The sequence below is a fragment of the Gobio gobio genome (genome assembly GCF_949357685.1).
Source record: "Gobio gobio genome assembly, chromosome: 15".
Lineage (NCBI taxonomy): Eukaryota > Metazoa > Chordata > Actinopteri > Cypriniformes > Gobionidae > Gobio > Gobio gobio.
Genome location: NC_137108.1, coordinates 21,592,449 through 21,616,917, shown reverse-complemented (window position 1 = coordinate 21,616,917; position 24,469 = coordinate 21,592,449). Strand labels below are relative to the sequence as shown.

The following is a 24,469-nucleotide window of genomic DNA, read 5'->3' as shown; positions in this document are numbered from 1 at the left end:
CTTTGACAATAAAGTGCGTTCATTATCCTCTCACTGTAACCTGGCTAAAACGTAAGACATTTCACATCAAATGTAAACTTTTCCTAAACATCCCAGAAAGTTAATACTTGTGTATATATTTCATTTAAATATTATTGATATGTTGTATGGATGTCCATGTATTACAAATCAATAATGAAAATATATGTTTAAGAGTAACATTTTATTCTGTGTGATTTACGCTTAAACCAAAAAATGAGAGATTCACTACTAAGTAATGCTATTGCCCATAATGTTGTGAAGTATAGTTACATTCGTTCTTCTCCAAAGCCTGGCTTCATTTCCGTGCTATCCAGTTTATGCATCACCACTTCAGATGGTTGAATATCTGACCTCCTGTTCATTAGCCGTGATCTTAAAATACTAAGCTACAACCTCTGAAGAGAGGTTGATTTTGTGCAATTTGGTTGAACTCGCATCCTTTGTCCCTAATTAAAGACAGATTGACTGGTTCTACATACATAACATAATTATGGAAGTCCACACCAACCACACACAAACAAACATAATTTGGCCAGTACGTCCTAAATAATTTTGATGCTGCGTAAATATTGGTATAAACTTCAAGCACTATGCAATTAAGATTCTGTGGTCTCTTGTGTTGTGACTCCTAAGTTTTTTTTTTTATGCAAGATTTGCTGAAATATCCTCACCAATTTTTCCCGTGGAGAATTTTGGTGATATTTTGAACTCGAGGGAGAGCTTGTCTTGATACTGGTGTTGGTGAGACTTTGACATGCAGATCAGCTAATGGAGAACAGCCATTGTGGCATCACAGATGTTTCCAGAACTGTAGCCCTTGAGTAGGATTGGAAGCCTCAGCCACGGGCTGAAAAGTGCAAGGCTTGTCCATCTACACGTAATGCCATTTCTGGTCCTGTGGTTACTTGCGAGGGTTGATGGTATGCATTAACTTTTGTTTTCATTGTGTCCTCCTGTCTCAATTTTTCGTGCAGCAGGGCCCAGCTCCACCTTGCACACTCGCTGGGCAAACTTTAGTGAGCACAGGGTCTCTCCGACATTGCTCTCAAGAGATGAAACCTAAAGAAGACAAATTCATTTTACATGAGTATTTTAGTTAATTAGATTTATTTAAAAATTGACGTAACTATGTAGGAGGTTCCCACGCACTCTTTAACAAATCGTTCCCTTGTGGCTCAAAATGACCCGTCCTGAAGCCCTAAAATTATACTTTTTTGTTGTTGTCCAGAAAGCTTACATAGTTTAATTTTTATAATATTTTTTCAATTTTCTGTGCAATTTGTTTTTGGGGATTTATTTGATATTTTATTTGCCGTGAAATTGCTAATACATATTATAATTTAAGCACATTCTTCACATTAATATAACTTTCCAATACATAGACCTCTTGTGGGAAAAAAAAATATATAACATATTTCATGACTCTTGCCACTAGATGGCCTGTTAGCTCTATGGAGCAAATGCACTCTTCTGTTGGGTCCTAAAGTCAATTCTTGGGTTATCTCTTCAATATGCATTCAGATACACATGTAGATGTTATAACACAATCTTTGTTAAAATGGAGCATTTTTTTTTTAGGGTTTTCTATGTATACTGAAGTCATGGGCTAACCCAGGGTTTCACATTTGTCATTTTAAAAGGGGCTTAGCTAAGCGGGTTAACTTGTGAGTCTAGGTAAATCCTTGTACCTGAACCACCATGGCGGTTTTGTTGCCTTTTCCCAGCGAGTCCTGTAGCAGGTAGGTGAGTCGTGAGTTCCTGAAGGGTATGTGAGTCTGGTGGGCCTTAAGAGCTTGGATCACATCTCCTAGAGCCAGCAGTGAGCGGTTGATATTCTGGGCTTCCTTCAGTCTTTCCCCCTCTGCCCCAGACTTCCACACCCTCTCAGAACCAGCCAGATCCACAAGATTCAGCTTACCTGCAAAGAAGAGGTCAAGGATTTTGGATACTGAGGAATTTTGAGTGGAACTCATGACTTTTGAGAACTCGCAACTCAAGCAATCTAAAGATCCAGAGTCGATGGGACTGACCAGTGGTTTTGGCTCCACTGGCGAGGTCTGTGCCCAGCACAGTCACAGTGAGCAAGGCATGTGATCGAGAGCTATGCTGATTCATCTGCGTTCCAAATGTAATCCTGTTCTTTCGAGCTATGGCTAAAATCTGCAAAAAAAACAACAGGTTATTGGAGAGAATTTGTTTTGTATAGTCAGCATTATCTTGACAGATGACACCCTGGGACTCACTTTTTTGATATGCTGGAAGTTTTTGACCTCCATGACCCTGAGTCCTGGCACATGGAGCTGACCCGTCCCGTCAGGGTTGATCTTGATATCAAGCTTCTCCCCATCCTTACTGAGTAGATCTCTGTTGTTAACAACCAATTAATTGTATTAAATGGAAACTGTCATTATTTACTCTACCCTCCTATCATTTCTAAGACTTTCATTTATCTTCAAAACACAAATGAAGTTGGAAGAACCAGGGAGATTTGTGTGCCGCCATTGCATGATCCAATAGCTTGAATGTTTACCATTGGCGCAATATTTTGAGTACGACTTGGCTCGCATTTATTTTGGCTCGGTTTGCTTTTCCACTGCAGTTTAGTACCACTTGGACCGAGCTGTACCATGCAGTGGAAAAGCTTTGATGCTTCTAACATTGTTTAATTGAATGGGCAGCAATTTATTTAAAATTCAAAAAGGTTGTAGATGGAGACCACCACAGATTTTTTTTCATGATAAAGAGGTAAAATACAATACCTCAGGACCTCGTTGTAAATTTCCACCGAACTGACGCTGACAGTGTACGTCCACATGTCTTTTCGTTCCTCAATCTCATTGAACAGGTGTTTCAGGGCACGTTGGTTGATGCCGGGGTTCTCAACAGTACCCTGAGCAGACACGGATGGTTAATGAGACCTGCCAGTCTTATTGAATAATTAATGGAAACAGATCACTTAGGTCAAAAGTATGAAACCGGAACCATGTGTTATGATGGGTATATAGTTACAGATCCCTATATATTACCTCCATAGTATAGGTCTTGCCAGATCCTGTCTGGCCATAAGCAAAGATGCAAACATGATACCCATCTATACAGGATGTGATGAGCGGCTCAATTTCCTGGAACACCTGAGAGATAAAGAAATAAAAATAAACATGACTAAAAATGCTTTCTTGATCCATTAAAGGGATAGTTCACCCGAAAATGAAAATTCTGTCATCATTTACTCACCCTCAGATTGTTCCAAACCTGCATGAATTTCTTTCTTCTCCTGAACACACAATATTCAATATTTTGAAGAAACCAAACAGCAGATGAGACCCATTGACTTCCTTAGTATGGGAACAAAATACTATGGTCCATCAAATGTTTTGGTTACCGACATTCTACAAAATATCTTCCTTTGTGTTCAGCAGAAGAAAGGAATTCATACTGGTTTGGGTCAACTTAAGGGTGAGTAAATGATGACAGAATTTTCATTTTTAGGTGAGCTATCCCTTTAAGCAATCTGTACTGTAGGGATGCATTATACACCGATCAGGCATAACATTATGAACTAATATTGTGTTGGTCCCCCTTTTACTGCCCAAACAGCCCTGACCCGTCAAGGTATGGACTCCACTGGACCCCTGAAGGTGTGCTGTGGTATCTGGCACCAAGATGTTAGCAGCAGATCCTTTAAGTCCTGTACGTTGCGAGGTGGGACCTCCATGAATCAGACTTGTTTGTTCAGCACATCCCACTGATGCTCGATTGGATTGGGATCTGGGGAATTTGGAGGCCAAGTCAACACCTCAAACTCGTAGTTGTGCTCCTCAAACCATTCCTGAACCATTTTTGATTTATGGCAGGGTGCATTATCCTGCTGAGGGAACTTGGGAATACCGTTTCCTTGATAGGGTGTACATGGTCTGCAACAATGCTTAGGTTGGTGGTATGTGTCTAAATAACATCCACATGGCAGAACCCAAGGTTTCCCAGCAGAACATTGCACAAAGCATCACACTGCCTCCGCCAGCTTGCCTTCTTCCCATAGTGCATCCTGGTGCCATGTGTTCCCCAGGTAAGCGATGCACCCAGCCATCCATGTGATGTAAAAGAAAACATGATTCTTCCATTGCTCCATGGCCAGTTCTGATGCTCACATGCCCACTGTTGGCGCTTTCGGCAGTGGACAGGGGTCAGTATGGACACCCTGACTGGTCTGCGGCTATGCAGCCCCAAACGCAACAAACTGTGATGTACTGTGTATTCTGACACCTTTCTATCAGAACCAGCATTAACTTCTTGAGCAATTTGAGCTACAGTAGCTCGTCAGTTTGATCGGACCACACAGGCCAGCCTTCTCTCCCCAAGTGCATCAATGAGCCTTGGTCGCTGGTTCACCACTGTTCCTTCCTTGGACCACTTTTGATAGATACTGACCACTGCAGACCGGGAACAGCCCACAAGAGCTGCAGTTTTGGAGGTGCTCTGACCCAGTCGTCTAGCCATCACAATTTGTCCCTTGTCAAACTCGCTCAAATCCTTACGCTTGCCCATTTTTCCTGCTTCTAACACATCAACTTTGAGGACAAAATGTTCACATGCTGCCTAATTTATCCCACCCATTAACAGGTGCTGTGATGAAGAGATAATCAGTTTTATTAACTTTCATAATATTATGCCTGATTAGTGTATATGGTACTATAACGATATTGGCTGGTTTTAGAGATTTATTGGTACACTTTAGTGTTGGATATCTACTTGTGCATGCTTTTCCCGTATTTCATCTAACGCTCACTTAATCTTAACAAATACTTTAATTACACTTCATTGTTATCTTTAACTAATCTCAAAATGAATGCTGAATAAATTCACTTGTACTGTGGCATTTAAAAAGATTGATTTTAGTTTTTAGTGTTTTTTTATTTAGACAAAATAGGATAGAATTTGACTAATGATGCCACTGATGTTTATAGGCCTATAAGCCTTTTAGTTTTTCATGTGAATGTGACTTTTACTCTGCTTACCTCTTCTTGAGTAGCCTGAGGGTGAAAGACTTTATCCAGCTCAAAGTTTTTGCCCTTTCCCTTGCTTAAGACTGTGAGTGCAGATTCATTATTGGGGTCTGTTGTCACAACTACCGCTTGGCCTTCCTCATGTTGATCTTCCTTCAGTACTGGCTTTACACGGCACAGCACACGGATATTACCTGGTGAAATAAAAAAAATATATACATTTTTTTAATATTTTGCTTGAGTCTTATGGACAGAAATGGTACAAATGGTCATAAATGCCAACCTTTAAGCTCAACCAGTTGCTCGTGGTACTTCCTGCGGAGCGCTACCTCCTTTCTGTATTTTTCCAAAAGGTCTTTGTTGGCCTCTGACATCTCATTTATAGCTGCCATTATCTAGGGAATAATGTTGTAATATTAGAAAACTATTAAAGGGTTAGTTCACCCAAAAATGAAAATTCTGTCATTAATTACTCACCCTCATGTCGTTGGACACCCGTAAGACCTCCGTTCATATTCGGAACACAAATGAAGATATTTTAGTTGAAAGCTGATGGCTGAGAAAGGCTTCACACAGGCCTCCATTGGCATTCAGTACATTGACACTTCCAAGATCCATGAAAGGCACTTAAAACGTTGTTACAAAGTCTATCTCACCACAGTGGCTCTACAATAATCATACAATGCGACGACAATAGTTTTTGTGCGCAAAAAAAAATCAAAATAACACCTTTATCCAACTTGTTCTCGACTTCCGTGTATGCCTCCACGACGCATGCGCGAGAATATGACGCAGATCCGGCGTTCGGACATATGACCCAGAAGCGATTTGTTTACGAGCAGAGGAAGACGCGCGTGTCTAAGCTGTTGGATTCTACATTGATCGTGCTTTAGGTCTCGGCGTAGTGCTCAAAATGGAGCTTAAGTGTGTATTTCATCGACACCGGCGCTACGTCATATTCTCGCGCATGCGTCGTGGAGGCGCACACGGAAGACAAGAACAAGTTGGATAAAGGTGTTATTTTGATTTTTTTTTGCGCACAAAAACTATTGTCGTCGCATTGTATGATTATTGTAGAGCCACTGTGGTGAGATAGACTTTGTAACGACGTTTTAAGTGCCTTTCATGGATCTTGGAAGTGTCAATGTACTGAATGCCAATGGAGGCCTGTGTGAAGCCTTTCTCAGCCATCAGCTTTCAACTAAAATATCTTCATTTGTGTTCCGAATATGAACGGAGGTCTTACGGGTGTCCAACGACATGAGGGTGAGTAATTAATGACAGAATTTTCATTTTTGGGTGAACTAACCCTTTAAACAACAAATAAAATGATATATGACTATATCAATGACTATATAAAACTCTTAGATTATAGAAGATTTGTGCAGCAGTAGATATTTGCTTGCCTGTTTCTTGGCTTCTTTGATCGCTGTTCCATAGAAGTCAGAAAAGTTGCGGACCTGACTGCGCAGGCTGGCATAGTCGGTCTTCATGGAGCGTAACGTGGAAGGGAGAGCACTCAGGCGTTTCTGGAGGGCTGGAAATTACACATAGATATGCACTGAGCCATACGCATTGCTGCACATTTAACAATGTCAACAACAGGGCCACTCGTGAGCACAATCCTAAACCATAAGTCTTGTGGACTTCTCAAGTCTAGCGAAGACTATAGATCAGGGATGGCAATGTCGGTCCAACCCAGATAAAAAAACTCACCTGCCTGTAGCAGAGATGGTCTCATTTTTGGGAGATACGAGGGAGATCCGAGCCTTGGCGTCACTGAATATTGTTCGGAGTTGTGCGCCAGTCAGTCGCTGTTTGCGGATATCATAGAAATGAACGAGAAGTGCCGTAAACTGAATCCTACCTGTCGCGCAATTGTCCATGACTTCTTATAAAACAGCATTTTTTTATGGTGTAAACTCTAAAAATAGATCAATCCAAAACGAATGTTTAAGAGCAAACATGTTGAAGATAAGCCGATGGGCTGTCGATTCATTTAATTAAATGATAAGATATTTCCTCATAAAAAGCAGTTTATTCAGCGTAATAAAGCCTCTCCTCCATTGGCATCCATAAAAAAAACAGCCTCTTGTCTCCTTCCCTGCGTACCGCAGCATTAGCATGCATTGCACTTTTTCGGCTAAGGTCGCAGGCTTTCCTTCAAGTGGCTTTGGCCTTATGTCCAATACACATTGTACGATTTTGGGTTGTCCCAGAGGAAAGATGACCAATCGTGGCGATTTCTGGTCATGGCTCCTAAACGATGGTCCTACGTCGTACAGTGAGAGAGGTTTAAAGACGGCCGCTGTCCAAAAGATAGCCTGTGATCATTTTCTGACAGTTTCAGAAATTTAGCGTGATCATCTCACAGTGTGTTTGCTGCTACAACCTACTTCTACTGACTAGCCAATAAAAAGGCAACATGAAATGGCATATTGACCAATGCAGCATGGCTTTTCCCCAGCCATCTATCATTAAACTATTCATTAAAAAACACAGTTGCCAAAGTGTGATTAATCTTGCTCTATTTGTTTACCACTAGTGCATGCAGATGACGTTTTATTCTTCTATACTAACTTAGCCTATGATTCAATAGGTCTCATCATTTTTACAGTCTACATACATTTCGTACCCGAGTTTATTAGATCCATGTCGTACAGTGTGATTTGTCATGATCGTATAGGATTACCGAAATGCCCATCCCTGCTATAGACAATATCAAGTGCGCCATTCAAGACGAGGAAGATAATATAGGGACCAGAAAACATGAAATCACCAAAACAATTTTTAAAGAACAGGCATGAACCATCTATCAATATTTGTAGTGTATATAATGTATACAGTAAACTCACTTATAAACTGATCCTGCAGGCTCTGGAGATGCTCCTCAGAGCAGTTGGCTGCCGCTTTTACAGCTGCCTCTTTCTTTTCCTCAAGATGTCCAATCTCCTTCAGCAGCTCCTCCCTCAGGGTCCCAATCTCCCTCTCATATGCAGCAATCTGTGGAGCCATTATTTTTTAGAAGAGCAGAGGTTTTCTACAGTTGTGTTCTGACTGTATAATTCATGAGTTTTGTATCTGAGATCCCAGCAGCAGAGGCTGTTGAGATCTTTAGCTTCAAGTTATGTACAATCATAAAAACAAATGGATAAAGCTTAGAAACCTTATGTTGCAAATTGCAGCTGACTTCATCAGAATGTCTGATGTTCTCCTCCAACTGTCGGCATCGATCTCTCTGGTTGCCTAGCTTCGCAGAAAGCTGTTCATTCTGCTGTCTGGCTTCAGATAGTTGACGTAGAGTTGAAGGTGACTCCACCGCCACGGTTTGGGTAACATACTAGAAGACAGGGACAAAAAGATGATTTATTACTTGATAGAGAGTATGTGATAGTACAAAATACTATACCCGAGTGCAAGACAAATTATCAATATTTTTGGTCCGTTTTTTCGAAATACAATATTTAGGGGCCAAGCACCGAAGGTGCGGAGACACCTATAGAAACCGCTCGATTTCTTATTAACCGAATAAGAACCGACATTTTTAATTAACCGTAAAACCTACTTTTGCGAACTCCTCCTAGGCCGTTGCTCCAATTTTCACAAATATTTAACCAGGTAATCTCCAGACCATGCTGACAAAAAGTTATGGAATTCAAGTTCAAAAACACTCAAATACATTTAACGTAGCGGTTGCGAAAATACACTTAAGGCTATATCTCTGCAACTCTTTATCGTATTCAAACCACACTTGGTACATGTCATCACAAGCATGACCTGAGGCAAACTGCAGCGTTTCGGCACAGCGCCACCTACTGGTCCGGAGATTTAAAAAATGGCTATTTTTGCTTATAACTTCTGAACCGTCAGTCCAAAAATCATAAAAGTGGTCTCGTTAGATTTAGGACAGCATGCCGAGTCGACCAATATCCAATTTTAGCATATCGGCCATTTTGTATTATGTGCTAAAATGCTGTATTTTAGGAACGCATTAACGGATTGTCACGAAACTCTGTATGGGTCATCAGCACGAGTCCCTGAAGGAGCCTGAGAAGTTTTGAAACAGCGCCACCTAGTGGAGATTGTTTTCAAACGCTTATAACTTTGGGTGTGGTTGACTTATTTTCATGGGAGTAACGTTTTTGGTCTCCTGAATCCTTGCCGAGTCCAACGATACTAGACTTACCAGGTTTCGGCCTTTGGTTTGTGCAGCGTGGCAATTTAGCGTTTATAAAACGTTAGCTGATATCTTCAAAACCGCTAGTCCGATCGAGACGAAACCACCATCAGAAGTTCGTAAACATAGGTCGATAGCTAATTACTCATGCCCAAATGTCAAAATATTGATATTAAGGGGTAGTAAAATCCAATCAAAGTCAGGTGTCAGTCATTTTTTACGTGTTTTTTCATATAAATGTCTATAACTCCAAAACGAAACAAGATATTTTCACCAAAATTGACACATATGTATGACACATAAAAAAAACTGTAGGATTGTGCCTCTTGGTGGCGCTATAATTAAACAAAATATGATATTGCCTCTATACAACTCAATGTTTTAATGTGGGGTCTTAACATTTTTGCTTCAAATGTCTTAACTCATTTTTTCAGTTGATCTGCTGCTAGCTTCCTTGTTAGCTTCTGTTGAGCTTGGCCCCGGTATTGCTGCTTGCAGCTATATTTCTATTTTTGTGTGTGTGTGTGTGTGTGTGTGTGTGTGTGTGTGTGTGTGTGTGTGTGTGTGTGTGTGTGTGTGTGTGTGTGTGTGTGTGTGTGTGTGTGTGTGTGTGTGTGTGTGTGTGTGTGTGTGTGTGTGTGTGTGTGTGTGTGTGAATGTGCATCTGTTAAAAATCCATTTGATCAATTTTGTTGTGGCTTTTTTAAGGTTTTCAGTTCATATTCTTACTTTAACCACAGGCTCCTTGTTGCGTTCTTTGTCTAGTTCAAGCTGCAGCTCTCTCACGCTCTCCTCTCGTCTCCTGAGCTCTTCTGCCTTCCTCCATTCGCTCTGTTCCTTCTGGTGCTCCAGACGTGACAACTGCTCTGCCCGCTGCTGCATTGAACTTTCCAGCTGCAGAACACGACTGCGCAAGTTCTCATTTTCCTACAGGAGTACAATAGTATACTTATAATTCATACAACCGGTGCATATGCACATAATGATGTCCAAGATATGTCCATATATAACCTCGCCTCATGGGCTGCATTTTGTATTTTATTTCAAATAGGAAGTAATAATAGAAAGAAATGCATACTTTTGTAGAGACACTTTGTTATTCCATTCGTTACACTGTAAAGAAAGCAACTACATATTTTCCAGTTACAGGACCTTTTGAATCACAAAAACTAGGAAATGTGGATTAGAAGTTGTCTGAACACTGAATTTCAAATTGAACAATACTGCTGAAAAGTTATGGTTTTGTGAGTTCCCAGCACGCAACTGAATGCTTTTTCAAGCGCCCCCATACTTGAAAAATCGTGGAAAACTACTTTTAAAACAGGAAATGACGGAATATTTACGTACATTTTTACAGCGGGTCTATTCGCACAGGATTAGTATTACCTGAGGTACACCTTTTTACAGAAGGTAAAAGTCACCGTAATATTTACTGACATTGACCGTAATTGATTACTGACATGGCACATTTGGACAGGACTAAAATCACTGAGAAGCTCTGGTAATAATTACTTTATCCCGTCCGAATAGGGCTATAGTAATGACGAGGACAGACAGTGAACGGAAAGAAACACAGGGGCTGAATCCAAAATCGCCCCCTATACCCTCAAATAGGACATTATTTGAAGGGACAGCCATTTGTAGTGGTGTCCGAAACCATATTGGATGTTATTGAGTGCACCCATTCAATCCCACATTGCACTGCAATAACGAGTCTTCACACACTCGTTTTCATTCATTCCTTCAAGTGAACTGTATTAGTGGACAAACGTAGGGAATAGGGAATGAGGGTTTAGGGGGCAATTTCGGATTCAGCCAGGGTTTAAATACACAGCAAACAGAGGGAGATACTAACTATATAATTGACAAGACACACCTGAACAGAACTAACTCTATCAGTAACCATAGAAACAAACAGGGAGAGAATGGAGAACTGAACTAATGAACCAACTGACAATAAAAACTAGAACTGAAATACAAACATGAATTTAAACACTCAACACGTGACAATCAGATTGTTTCTAAGACCATTATTTTTCTGCTTATATGTGGTTTCAGTTGGTTTAAAAATTTTATCATAAATTTAGGGGGGAAAAAGTAACTTGCAGAAAAATCTAGATTTTTGCAGATTTATCAAATATGTGCGTGCCCATGGTTAGTGAATTAGAGCTATGTCTATGTAACAGTGGTGAGGCGTACTGAAAATGTCACAAGGGAGAGAGTAAAGACACCAGTCAGGAATGTCATAGGAGTTTTGATGTCTGTCAAGGATTTACTGTATACCCACGCATGAAAAGACAGTCTCACCTTGATGAGCACAGAGCTGGACTGGGATGGGATGACTGACAGCTGCTGCAGAAGACCCTGAGTCACTGTGAGGCTGTGTTTCAAACTCTCATTCTCTGCTGATAAGCAAAGCACTCGTTTTTCAGAGTCTGTTACTCCCTGGTGAAAGAAAAAACACAGAAAAAAAAAGTCACAGCTGACCTGGAAAAAAGTGTCTGATAGAACAGCCTAGATACGCTCTTGCTCATGAATCATTTTGAGACTTTGTGGCCTGGTTTTAATGTGCTCACTTTCAAATGCAGAGCACTGGAACATATTCTTCCAAAAGCTTACCGATGTGACTCTGAGTTTGGACAGCTCCTCTTCTCTTTCCTCAATACAGCTCTTCAGCTCATCAATCTACAGGGAGAAAATCAATTCTGTCAGCTTAGCAAGTCTGAACAGATAAAAATGAGCGAAGAGGATGGATGAAACTGAATTAACTGATGGAGAGGTAGCTGAGTGGATGAAATATGCAGACTGATATATTATGGTCTGGGTAAAGGTAAAAAAAAGAGATGGTTTCAGCATCACTGGTGAGGTACAGAGAGAGTGGAGGAGATTGATTGTATGAATAAATGTGCTTGGTTGAATGAGCGTATGAATGCATATAACGAGTGACTGAAAGAGTAATGCTCAGCACCTGCTGTTGGAAGGCCTGTACTTTAGTGTGGCGATCTTGTTCTCTCTGCTCAAGCTGTGAATGAAGTGATCGCAGCTCTCCTCTCAGTTGACTCTTCTCTCCCTGCAGCCCGCAAAGAGATTGAACCAACTTATGCAGGCCAACCGGAGATGCTGCAGGAAGCATGTACTCACCTGAACACAAATACACACATGGCATGACCGTTTAGAATGGAATTTCAAAAGAAGCTCATTGATGGACCCCATTGGCTTCCATTGTATGGAAAAAAATACTATGAAAGTCAATGGTGCCCCACAATTGTTTGGTTACAAACATTCTTCAAAATCATCATCATCATCTGTGTTCAGCAGAATTTTTATTTTATTTATACAAGTTTGGAACAACTTGAGGGTGAGTAAATGATGACAGAATTTTCATTTTTGGGTGAACCTTTAATTATCACTGAGAAGAACACTTGTCCACACTTTTGTTATGTCTAAAGTGCTTTATAAACATGTATTTTATGTAGATCATCCAGTATCCTTTTTTCTCCTAGACACCAAATGTATTATTAGAGACTTTCTTTAGAACATTCTGTTCATTTTGCAAACACTTCATCCTCTGTGGTTCCCTTAAAATATGGTCTTCCTTAAGGATCTATTCTGGGTCCTACGTTGTTTTCATTGAATAAGTGCCCACTGGGATTCATCTGTCATCGCTATTACACATCTTACACTACACACACATTTATATTTAACACTTAAAGCTGGAAATGAGCAGTCTTTGAAGTCCCTGTTGGTCTGTTTGATTGAGGTCAAAGTCGGGCTGTCTTATAATTTTCTTTAGATTAAAGGTGGGGTAGGTAAGTCTGATCTAAAACACTTTTGTCCAAATTTGTTTAAACTGTCTTTATATGTCAATACATAATTAAAATTTAAGTACTCTGAAAAAGAGAGTATAAAAATCGAGTGACTCTAGACTTTTTAATCTGCAATAAACACCGCACCGTGACTGTCACTCTCTCTCGCTACCATGGCTACCGCCGCTTTTGCTACAGGATCTTCCCACATGCGCCCGCTCCAGTGTTGCCAAGTCGGGCTACTTCAAAAACTGTTGCCGCGGGCTGTTTTTCATATCCGCGGGTTGAAGCGACCCCAATTATGTGATGTTTTGCCCCGGGATTTGCAAATTTTAGCAGGCAGCCCTACCAAAAAGACACATATTTTACCACCCAAACGCGATTTTTTACCGGAGAAACACGATCGGGCTTGTTTTGGGCTAGTTTTGAGTAGCAATTGGGCGGATTTTGTTGTGAAAACCTGGCAACCCTGCCGCACCCGTTTGAGTTCAAGAGGCTGTATTTCTGCTGGACAGGTAATCTTTCATTTTGATTATAAATTTTTTTGGTTAATGTTTTCATGAAGCATGTCTCACTAGCACACGTAGCTGCCTAATATAGCTAACATAACATTACTTAGCATAAAGTTACAATGTTATACACTTAGCGAGCCATTAGTAGAGATGATAAATACTCAATATGCTTAGCTCAAGTTGATCGCTGTCGTGTTGAATTTCACAAAATGTAACTTTAGATAACAAAATGCATGTGTAAAAGCTAGTACACCACATCCAGGAACTTTTTTTAGAACTAAGTTAGCTTTAGCTACTACCCTCTGTCTAAACTCTTCTACCATGTTCACTGGGAACTTTACCTGCACGTTTATTTCGGCCCTTGGTTTGTTTTTATATACTCTACCAATGTTTACATCTTGTATCTGTGTGTGTCATAGACAGTGTTGTGTGTGTATTTTAAACTTTACCAGTATCGTTATTCTAGCTTGAAAGTGAGTACTAAAAGACATCTTATTTGTTTATATTCATAATGATAAACTTATTTGTTTATATTCATAATGATAAAGCGCCTCCAGCTCCGCTCGCCTCAGGTAAATAATGCGTCTTTCAGCTGAGCTGATCGCGGTCAGTAGCGCGTTCATGTGTTTTGGGGGTGTGGCTTTGGAAAGAGCCCAGAAGGGAGAAGGTGGAGTGAATGGAAATAATGAGCTGTCTTTAAAACAGTCGTGAGAGGTCTACAGGCACTCAATTTTCATACTTTCTTTTTCTGAGTACTTACATTTTAATTATGTATTGATATATAAAGAAAGTTTAAACAAATTTGGAAAAAAAGTTTTTTAACCAAATCCTACCTACCCTACCTTTAATGAAAAAAATCTGTAGTAGTTCTCTTTCAATACGGTTCACTCGCATTGCATCAGTAGCTGAAAAACTTTTTCTCTGAATACTGAAGCCTCAATCAAATAAAAAACAAACACCCTCACAAAAAGAGCATTCCTCCTCATTATCCCATGGCAAGCTTCAGTTGCCCGCCACAGTGCAGCGAGCTGCTTGTGACTTTTTGGAAATAATCAAATGAGGCTACTCATTCCAGTTCGCCAGTCCTGCTAGCAAAGGGAGCTGTGGAGAAAGTTCCCACAGCCCACAGTGAGTCAGGCTTTTACAGCCACTACTTCCTCTTCCTAAAGAAGGATGGCGGCCTCAGGCCCATCCTCGATTTGAGATGTCTGAACCCCGCCCTGATAAGACGGCCGTTCAGAATGTTAACTTTAAAACAAACCCTCTCACGGATTTGCCCTGGGGATTGTTTTTTATAAGTGGATCTGAAGGATGCTTATTTTCATATCCAGATAGCCCCTCATCACATACCATTCTTAAGATTTGCATTCTAAGGAGTGACTTATCAATATACAGTCCTACCATTCGGAATGTCCCTAGCTCCATGCACTTTTACGAAATGTGTGGATGCAGCCCTCTCCCCTGAGACAGATGGGAGTACGCATCCTGAACTATCTGCCAATTGGTTGCTCTTAGCCTAATCAAAGAAGGAACTAGGACTCTTTGCTCCTCAGCTACTTGAGAAAGTCTGGAGTTTAGGATCAATCTAAGTAAAAGCTCACTGTCCCCCAGCCAACATATCTAGTTCCTAGGGCAGTCTTTGACTCAGACCAAATGCGGGCCTGGATATCGTTGGAGTGCTCTCTGAAAATTCAGAGGCTAGAGGCGTCATTCACAATCAGGGACATTCTTCCCTTGAAAATGTTTCAGAAGCTACTGGGCCTCATAACAGCAGCCTCCTCAGTAATTCCTTTTGGGTCTGTTACATATGCAGCCACTACAACACTTGTTGAAGGCGCATGTCCTACCTCGAGCATTGGGCCTTATTCTCAGGGTGACCCACAGTTTTACCAAATCCCTGGTCCCCTGGAAATGACCCCATCTGTATTAGTTGTGGGTAGAATTGGGCTCAGTATCCAGAAGGAAAGTAGTCATGACGGATGCCTCCAAGACAGGTTGGGGCGCCTTATGCGACGACAGGACAACCTTCTGCTCCTGGACAGAACCGATAACTAACTGGCACATCAACTGCCAGGAAATGATGGCAGTACTTCTGGCCTTAAAGAAGTTCCAGTCAGAACTCAGGGTTCACCATGTCCTGGCCCGATCAGACAGCATGACAGTGGTAGCCTATATAAATCACAAAGGGGGTCTCAGGTCTTATCCGCTAAACAAGTTGGTGTGCCGCCTCCATCTCCAAGCAGAAATGCTCTCCCGGAAAGGACAATCCCTAGGTTCGCTTGATCTGGAGCATTTTCAGGCAAGCAGAGGTGGACCTTTTTGCATCAACTCCCACTGCCCGATGTTCTTCTTAAAGGAAAAAGACACATTAGCCCACAGATGGCTTCTGCTCCCTCAGGTCATCAGCCAAATCAGGGAGGACAGATGCTCGGTCTTACTTGTGGCACCACGCTGGTAGAAACAGCCTTGGTTCCCGGGGATGTTCAGCTGCTATCAGCACTATCAGCAGCCCCATGGCCAATTCCGTTGAGGAGGGGCCTCCTTTACCAAGCAGGAGGGACAGTTTTGGCCTCGAGTGGGGGCTACCAGTTACGAAACAGAGACTAACTGGATGGTGGATGCCATAGCTCTGGCTTATAAGTCCTTGGGCTTGCAGTGTCCTATAGGGGTGAGGGCCCACTCCGCTAGGCGAATGGCCTCTTCTTGGGCTTAGTCTACCGGAGTTTCCATTGCGAACATCTGTGCGGTGGCCTGCTGGTCCTCACCATCCACCTTTGCCAGGTTTTTCAATTTGGACTTCCCTGCTTTTCAGGCACAGATATTGTCTGCTTAACCAGTCCCTAACCTCTGGGTCTTTTTGGGCAGGATCATGCCCCATGATATCCCAAAATGTGCGTAAAAACAGGTGGATGGAAAGAGCTATTGGCTATTTGTTTGTAGGCATGTTTTTTTTTTATATATATATATGTTCTTTATCTTTTTATTCTTTACTCTTTATACACTCTTCTTCTTAAACAATTGTGAAGCACTTTGGGCAACAGCATTGAAAGAGTTGAAAGAGAGGCAATATCAACAAGCTCATAAACTGTGCTCAAAGTTCAAGATTTTAAGAAAACTTCAAACATTTCTCATCTGATTTTTTTGCTATTCACATTCATTTTATAGTTGTTCAGGTGTGTCTTATGTCATTAGTCCTTAGTATATATATTCATCATGTTCCCATTGTCTCTCGTCTGGCTTTGTTCGTGTAACCTCTTTTTGGTGAGTGTCATGTCATGCTAAGTCAAGTCTTTGTTTAGTTTGAGTTGGATTACGTTTGGTAAATAAAGCTGCACATGGGTTTGTTAAACTCACCTCTTCAGAGTGGATTTATTACAATACTGCTATACTCTTACTTTATTTCATCATTGCTTCATCTGTTGCAATTTATGTTTCTTATAAGAAATGTTAGGAACATAACTGAAAACTCTATTAGGCAACCTCTGAGCCATACAACTTCTCTCCGGATTAGTGTAAGACTCAAGACCCAAGTTTTGAACTCAAAGACTTGTGCAACGTGCCTGGCAGCCTAACTGCTCTGCAACATTTCATTTAGATTCCCGCCATTTATTATTGATATGCCGAGTCAGAGTTGCTGTCTTTTCCTGTGCTGTACAGTAATTACTGAGGCAGGTGGTGTCAGATGTGCGCTGTTAGTCTCGGGAGGAGCAAGTGGATTGGTGGGAAGGATGAATGGAGACACACAGGGATGTGGCACACACCACAAACGTGATGTGGAACAAACGGGATGGTGGGACCAATGTAGGCACAATATGGGTATGAGCTATGGGCTAATTCAAATATGGGCTGACATGGAACCCATGTAACTCGAGCCCAAATTGGCTCCACCATTAAATGCTGGCTGGGATATTTGATTCTGAATGATTTTGTTTGTAGTCAATATTTCAGTACAATGAACACTAAACTGTAAAATTGACCGATACTCCTTGAAACCAATTTCCTAGCTGTGCTTTTTTCATAATTCTCACATAAAATAAAACTCAAATCATAAGAGCATGGTCTACTGTTTAATCATTTTATGCTTTGTTGTTTAAAGGTGAATTTCTTCTCCACTGTACACTGAATTTATATAGTATCTTGCAGCAGTGCACGTGAAGTTTAGCTGTGTTTGTAAGTGCACTTGCATTTGTAAGAGAAGCAGCTCTCACAATGTTTTATTCATCTCTGTGAGCCACAGAGAAACGTGCCCAAAGTGCTGTAGATGTACCAGCCGTGCAAATGGGTATTTTTGCTACATACTAATAAAAGATAAGAGCAACAAACACATGTATTCCCATGTCAAGTAGCCATCTGATTAACATGATTCATACTGTATATATATTTCATGATGTGGCTAATGGATCAATTGAAAATGTCTACAGACATGTGGGTGTCATGACAAAAGGTTTTGCTTGTAGATAGCTACAAATTATATAAGTATCCAAATATCCATTTGATGGAAATACATTTTTCTGCAAACAACATTTAAATTATTTTTTACATTTATTTCATTATATAATAGTAGACATTTTAACAATGCCCAGTTGTTGTTGTTTTTTTTAGAGGGATGTTTAAATTTTCTCTGAATATGCAAGAGAGGAAGATGAATGGATAGTTTTCGCCAGGTAGTACAGACCTTTTTCAAACACCTCTGGGCATAATATAGCTCATTATATCAAGAGTCATGTGCATGTGCACTACAAAGCCAAGTACATCTGACATTGAATTAGTGCAAGAGACAAGCATTTTAAACACACGCAACAACATTTAACAGTGAATCTGGTTGACAGCAAAGCTGTTGTAACAGTTGGCAGAGGAACACCTGGTGATGTCTGAGGAGAAACAGACCGCCAGAGCGTCCAGATGCCCTACAGTATATCTCTGAGGTCACTGCCAGGTGCGGCCTCTAAAACGTCAATCTGCTATTTTTGGCACTTTCTCATTTAATTAAAGTACAATTTTAAGCTGTCCACGTGATGTGAACAGGTCATTATCTCTTCCCTCATTGACGTCAAACTACAAAATTCAGAATCCAAAAACAAACAATGACATCACCTGGGGCCAGATTCACAAAATATTCTACCTTAAAATGCCCAATTTATGCTATTTTTAAAAGGATCCTAATTTTGTTTTTGTGGCCTCCTACAATAGGTTTACATACATCCAAGACCAAAAACACCTTAGTTTTCTCATAATATACATTGACCAGTCTCTCTAAACCCCTCCTTTCCAAGAGCATACTCTGCTCTGATTGGTCAAATGGCCTAGGCTGTTCTGATTGGTCTACTGCGCATGTCGGAAAACCATCTGAAAGCCATCTGAATATCTGAATTTCAGCTCTGGAGGATTCCTCAGCAACCTAAAACCATCGCTTAAGAATATTTCGTAAGAATCTTGTTCTAAAGACAAAATCTAAGAAATTGAATTGAATGAAAAGATTGTTCTAAACAAAAAAAAAAACAAATATTTCTTGGTTATTCAAACATTAATAAAACATTCAGTTTTATCATTCCTCAAACATTATTAAATACCAGATACATTTTAACAGACATTCTATTGATGTTAATGAAAGAACATTTGCTAATAACTTTGAGAAAACCTTACCAGAACGCTAGTTCAAGTCCAGAGAACGCTAAAATAAAATGTAAACTCTATTGACAGCTTCTGTATCATGCTATATAAAATGTGAATTTTTGAATTAAAGGCTGACTCTTTCAAACAGACCACACAGCACATCCTGATTTTGCAGAGTTAGATGCGTTTCTGGGTTAACATATTTTGTTGCTCCTGGAACATCATTCCTGTCTAAAAATTTGGTCCTAACCATATCTGTAGCCCTAAACCCAACCCTACCCATAACTAATCCCTAAAATTAGAGGGAATTGATAGTGTAAATTGCACTGATGTAGAAGCACCAACCCTGATTGTATTGCCTAAACTTGACATAAACTGTAAACTTGTCTCTCATATCTGATTGGTTGAATGGAATATTGTTTCAGGTTCTGTGTAACGCATAAGGCATCCCCCCAAAAAATCAATGTCAATGTACATAAAGAGAGAGGCATCTAATATTAAACTCAGTATCCACAGCTAAAATCTTCACTGTTATTTATTTAGGTTCAAAAGGTCTCACCCTCATTTTCAGGTGATGGGCTCTGCTGCTGAGCGATCACTTCCTCCAGGCTGTTAATCACACTGTTCTTGTCTCTGAGACGCTGGCGGTAGGACACACGCAGGGCCTTCATTTTCCGCCGGTGCTGGGCGCGGTGTCTGCGTAGCTGCAGACGGTACTGATCGGCCTGCTGTTGTAGCTGTTGCAGGTGGGAATATTGCTCCAGGAAGCTCAGGAGATGCGTCATCACAGACAGCAATGGAGACTCTGTCACCTGGAAAATACACATTTAATATTTTACTCAACTTTTAAAAAATAAATGTGCACTTATAAACTGTTTTTACATGCTGAATTACATTTCTACACTCTTTCAGTCAATGTGACTGGTGCTTCCACGAACAACATTTGTGCCACAGTGTTGTGTTTAAAACAAAAGCTGAAATAAAATGAATAAAATCTCTAAAGATATATATAAAAACTAAAACTATTAAAAATGACAAAACACAATAAAAATACCTTTCACTTAAATTAAAATGAAGACAGAAAATAAAAAGTTAAACTAATTCAAATTATTAAAGGGGTGGGTGATTATGATTTCACTTTTTAACTTTAGTTATGTGTAATGTTGCAAAGTTACAACGCTCAAAGTTCAAAGCAAAGGGAGATATTTTCTTTTTAAGTCGTTTTTTAAGGACAACAAAAATGTTCCTGGTAGGAACTACAACACATTTTTTCACGGGTTAGTGACATCACTAACCCTGAAATTTACATAAACCCTGCCCCCGAGAGAAGAGGAAGAGTTGTTGTAGTAGAGCACATTTAGGAGTCTGCTCAAGCTGTCACATCCGTCTTTTCACATTTATCGCAATACAGTACGTAACACAAATGCAATAGCATGTCATAAAAGCAAGATGACAACATAAGTTATAACCGTAATTAAACTAAACTATTCATAGTTTTCAGTCACGTGACTGCGGAGCCTTGAAGGGCAAAACCGCCATAGAACTCCATAGAACTGCAGCACAAGCCTGTCAATTTTCTATCTTTAAACAAAAATATGTGAACAAGATGCACGTTTTGGGCACGTATGATCCATATACAGCACCTGCTGCAGTAATTCAGTCACTAAAAAAGCAGGGCGTTTTTAAAACGCTTAGTGTAAAAAAAACACTATAGGGTGAGTTGCACCAATAAGGATTAAATTAAGCAAAGTTTAACGCTAATCGAGGATTTGTTGATCTGGGTTTTATTTTAAATCGAGTTGTTGCACCACTTTTAAACATTTTAAACACAGATTAATTACGCAGTAAAACCATTAGAATTATAGAGCTGATTTACTAAATTTACTAAAACAGTGATATTAAAAGATAAAATTCCAGTTACATCTTTTTGATGATGCATAATATATACAGGCGAGAAGATGAGCCAAGAATATGAACTTCTTTATAATGTGTTTTGATGGGAAAATCACTTAACGAGAAATGTGTTGCATTAATATTCTGTGTTCATCTGCTTTCCTGTACAAAGTATGCATCATCAATAAGGTGTATATTGAATTTGGTATTTTAATATCACTGTCTTACTGCATTAATACTGACTACAAACCTGGTAAAAATAACTGGCGGCAATGGAGGAAAGCCTTGTTTTGCCCTCCAGATGGGCGCTCCTATAAGCGTGTGACGTCATTTGAAAACTATGAATACCTGTTCCATCTTCATGCAACATATATTCTCTGGCTCTGAGGGCAAAACGGTGCGTTTTTGCCCGTCCTCAAAAAAGTGACAGTTTTAACATGCTATAAAAATTTATCTGTGGGGTATTTTGAGCTAACACTTCACACACACACTCTGGGGACACCAGAGACTTATTTTACATCTTGTAAAAGGGGGCATAATAGGACCCCTTTAATAAAAACTATGATAGTATCCCAATTACACTAAAATATTATATTTATTATAATATAATGTATTATAAAATGTATGTATATAAAATAGGGCTGTCAAAAGATTAATCGCGATTAATCGCATCCAAAATAAAAGTTTGTGTTTACATAATATATGTGTGTGTACTCTGTTAATTATTATTTATATAAAAATACACACACAAGCATGTATATATTTAAGAAAAAAATATTATTTTTATATATAAAACATTTATATTTATATATATTATAGATTATATAAATGTATATACAGTATATACATGCAAATATTTCTTAAATATATACATGAATGTGTGTGTATTTATATATAAATAATAATTAACAGAGTACACACACATAAATTATGTAAGCACAAACTTTTATTTTGGATGCGATTAATCGCGATTAATCTTTTGACAGCCCTAATATAAAAATAACAGTGCTTGGTGATTAAGGACACCAAATAAGGACAGAATGAACAGAAATATTGATTTTTTTCACTAATGAAAATGAGGCTGTACAGTACAGTACGTTCAACGTTCCAATCATCCAATCAGCTTTGAGGGACAATTTTACAGTTTATGTCAAGTTTAAGCTTACAACCAGAGTTTGGTGATTCTACATCGGTATTATTCATCTAGAATGTCCCTCTGATTTTAGGGATAACTTACATGTAGGCTTAGGTTTAGGAGTAGGGATATGGTTATGATAAAATTTTCGGACAGGAATGTTGTTTCAGGATCAACAAAATTTCAGGACATACCATACTGTAGAGCTACGGGTCCGTTGAAATACTACCACCAAATCACCACCACCATGAAACATGGCAAATGTGAATGTAGTTTGAAGGTCTTCACCTTTTCACTAGGTTCTGTTGGAGAATTAGTGGCTCTTCTCTTTTCCGTCTCTTGCTTGAAAGACAGGAAAGCTGTTAATGGTGTTTTGGCAGGTAATCCATGTCCTTCATCAAAATCATCATCTGCATCACTGAGAGACGTCCCATCACTATCACTGCTGCTGCCTGCAATTTAATAGGCGACTGTGGTTAAATGCTGATTATGTGGAGCAGCACTTCGTTGTATTTAGAGCACCATGCAACAAAACATTCTTACTTGAATCACTCAGTCTTGCACAGCCTCTTTTGCCCAACCTGGGGGTGTGACTACCCTTCCCCTTGCTCTCTGTTTCCATGGAAACATGGCCAGGCTCCTGTCAGTTACAGAGGAAGACGAATGTGATCATTGGAAGGTGGTAAAGCCACCACAGAGGACGATACGTGACTGTGCATGCGTGCATAATCGAATTATCACCTGAATGAAATTACCTCTAGATTCTATATAATATTATATATTCAATATTATATTATAAACATTTTAAATGTATTTTATAAACTTATTTTTTTTATTTTAAAGCTATTTTTCAAATCACTCCTTTTTTCTTGTTTGCATATATTGTATGCAGACAATAGGAAATGCATGTATTAGCATGTCTATTGGCGTGCGTCCACTGCGGCCACAAATACCTCCGGGGATTCTCCATACGCCCCCTCGAGCGCTGCCACCTCCTCCTTTTTGAAGACGGTGTAGAAGATGTACACCAGCAAAGAATAGAAGGCATACATGGTTCCTGATGTGCGGAGGTTACAACGACACTGGCTGGAAATAAATGCTTCAGCTTCACAGCATCCCTCTGCTATTCCCACACTGCAATACAATCAGACAAGTGTTACCAAACCGCAGCTCCAGAAGCAAATCCACCACAACAAATCCTGTCCGGATGGCAATCCCATTGTCGTCAAGCTCCATAGAATGATGCTATTCCCATTGCTTTGCAGAGTCTTACCATCAGCTGAGGTTGATCCTCCACAGCTGCAGTTACTGCATTCCCATTCTTCTGCTCTGAAGCTCTACATGGTGATTCTGCAGGTCTGCTTGTGCCTGTTCACCAGTGTTTTGGGGCTTTGGATGGCAACACTAGCTCTTGACTTCGCACATCTGTCCAACCTGCTATTCCTGGCTTCTTTTGTCCCCTCCTTTTTCTCCTCCTCTCTCATTATGCATTTCTCTCCTCCCCCTTCCTCTCTCTCCTCAGCAGTTTTTGAGAACGCTCAGCGCAGATGTGTAGTGCACTGCAGTGGTTGGGTAAAGCTGATGGAGATTGATGAGAGAGAGAGAGAACAGGATGTCAGATGCTCAACAAAGCACTCTGGTGTTGCTATATTCAAAGTGACAACCATAGAGAGGGATTCCATGGTAACGAATCATGCAGAACCAAAGGTGTTTGTTTCTTCTATAGCTTCACCACAGCAAGACTGTGATTTAACACAAGCTCATAGAGCTTAAGTTCTGATGATGATCTTTTGTGCCTGTAAGCAGAAGACTGGGACTTAAGGACAGGGATGGGGACCACTGTTCTAGATGGTTGCATGGATGAATGCTTCACGGTTTAGGGGATAATGTACAACTGGAAATAGTTCAACAAAACTTTTGATGGTAAAAACAAATACTGCTTGTCTGAGGTCAGCTCTCCAGTAGGGTTGCCACCTTCAGTGTGGCAAAATAAGGGACACCCATTCACGACACGCCCCCCCCCCCCCCCCCCCTCCCCCGGAAAAAAATAGCCTAAAAAACAATTGCATAAAGGACAGAAATAAAGAATACGTCATGAAATGATTATTTCAACCTTAACAACTTGACAGCTCAATAATAAACCATAAGAAAACATAAGATCAAGTACGTGAACTTGCAACAGAACACATGCATGCTATATTATTTTACATTTGATTGTTTTATTTAATTCTAAAGAACTCTTAGCCTATTTGGTGCACTTATGACGCCTCATGAATCATGATGTCCAAACCTGTATGAGTTTCTTTGTT

At 40.0% G+C, this 24,469-nt stretch overlaps 1 protein-coding gene across 1 annotated transcript; it reads right to left on the bottom strand.

Moving 5' to 3' along the window:
• Nucleotides 1–157: 157 nt before the first annotated feature.
• LOC307138887 (kinesin-like protein KIFC3) lies at nucleotides 158–23,587 on the bottom strand. The gene is made up of 20 exons (XM_079837565.1): nucleotides 23,434–23,587; nucleotides 23,114–23,294; nucleotides 22,704–22,800; nucleotides 22,449–22,612; nucleotides 19,692–19,944; nucleotides 12,170–12,342; nucleotides 11,821–11,886; nucleotides 11,509–11,646; nucleotides 9,931–10,128; nucleotides 8,191–8,364; nucleotides 7,880–8,027; nucleotides 6,431–6,561; nucleotides 5,308–5,419; nucleotides 5,037–5,218; nucleotides 3,048–3,152; nucleotides 2,781–2,911; nucleotides 2,265–2,385; nucleotides 2,052–2,181; nucleotides 1,710–1,939; nucleotides 158–1,080 (listed from the first exon to the last, which is right to left on the bottom strand). The coding sequence occupies exons 2-20, from the start codon at nucleotides 23,210–23,212 to the stop codon at nucleotides 949–951; spliced, it is 2,784 nt and encodes a 927-aa protein (XP_079693691.1). The 5' UTR covers nucleotides 23,213–23,294; nucleotides 23,434–23,587; the 3' UTR covers nucleotides 158–948.
• Nucleotides 23,588–24,469: the final 882 nt, after the last annotated feature.

What these genes read in the sequence shown, in the direction of transcription:
- LOC307138887 (XM_079837565.1), bottom strand. Translation starts at nt 23,212, where the DNA reads ATGTATGCCTTCTATTCTTTGCTGGTGTACATCTTCTACACCGTCTTC. An exon ending in CAACAGAACCTAGTGAAAAG is followed by an intron (nt 19,945 to 22,448) that starts GTGAAGACCTTC and finishes TGTATTTTCCAG; the next exon opens with GTGACAGAGTCTCCATTGCT. An exon ending in CCAAACTCAGAGTCACATCG is followed by an intron (nt 11,647 to 11,820) that starts GTAAGCTTTTGG and finishes TTCTTTCACCAG; the next exon opens with GGAGTAACAGACTCTGAAAA.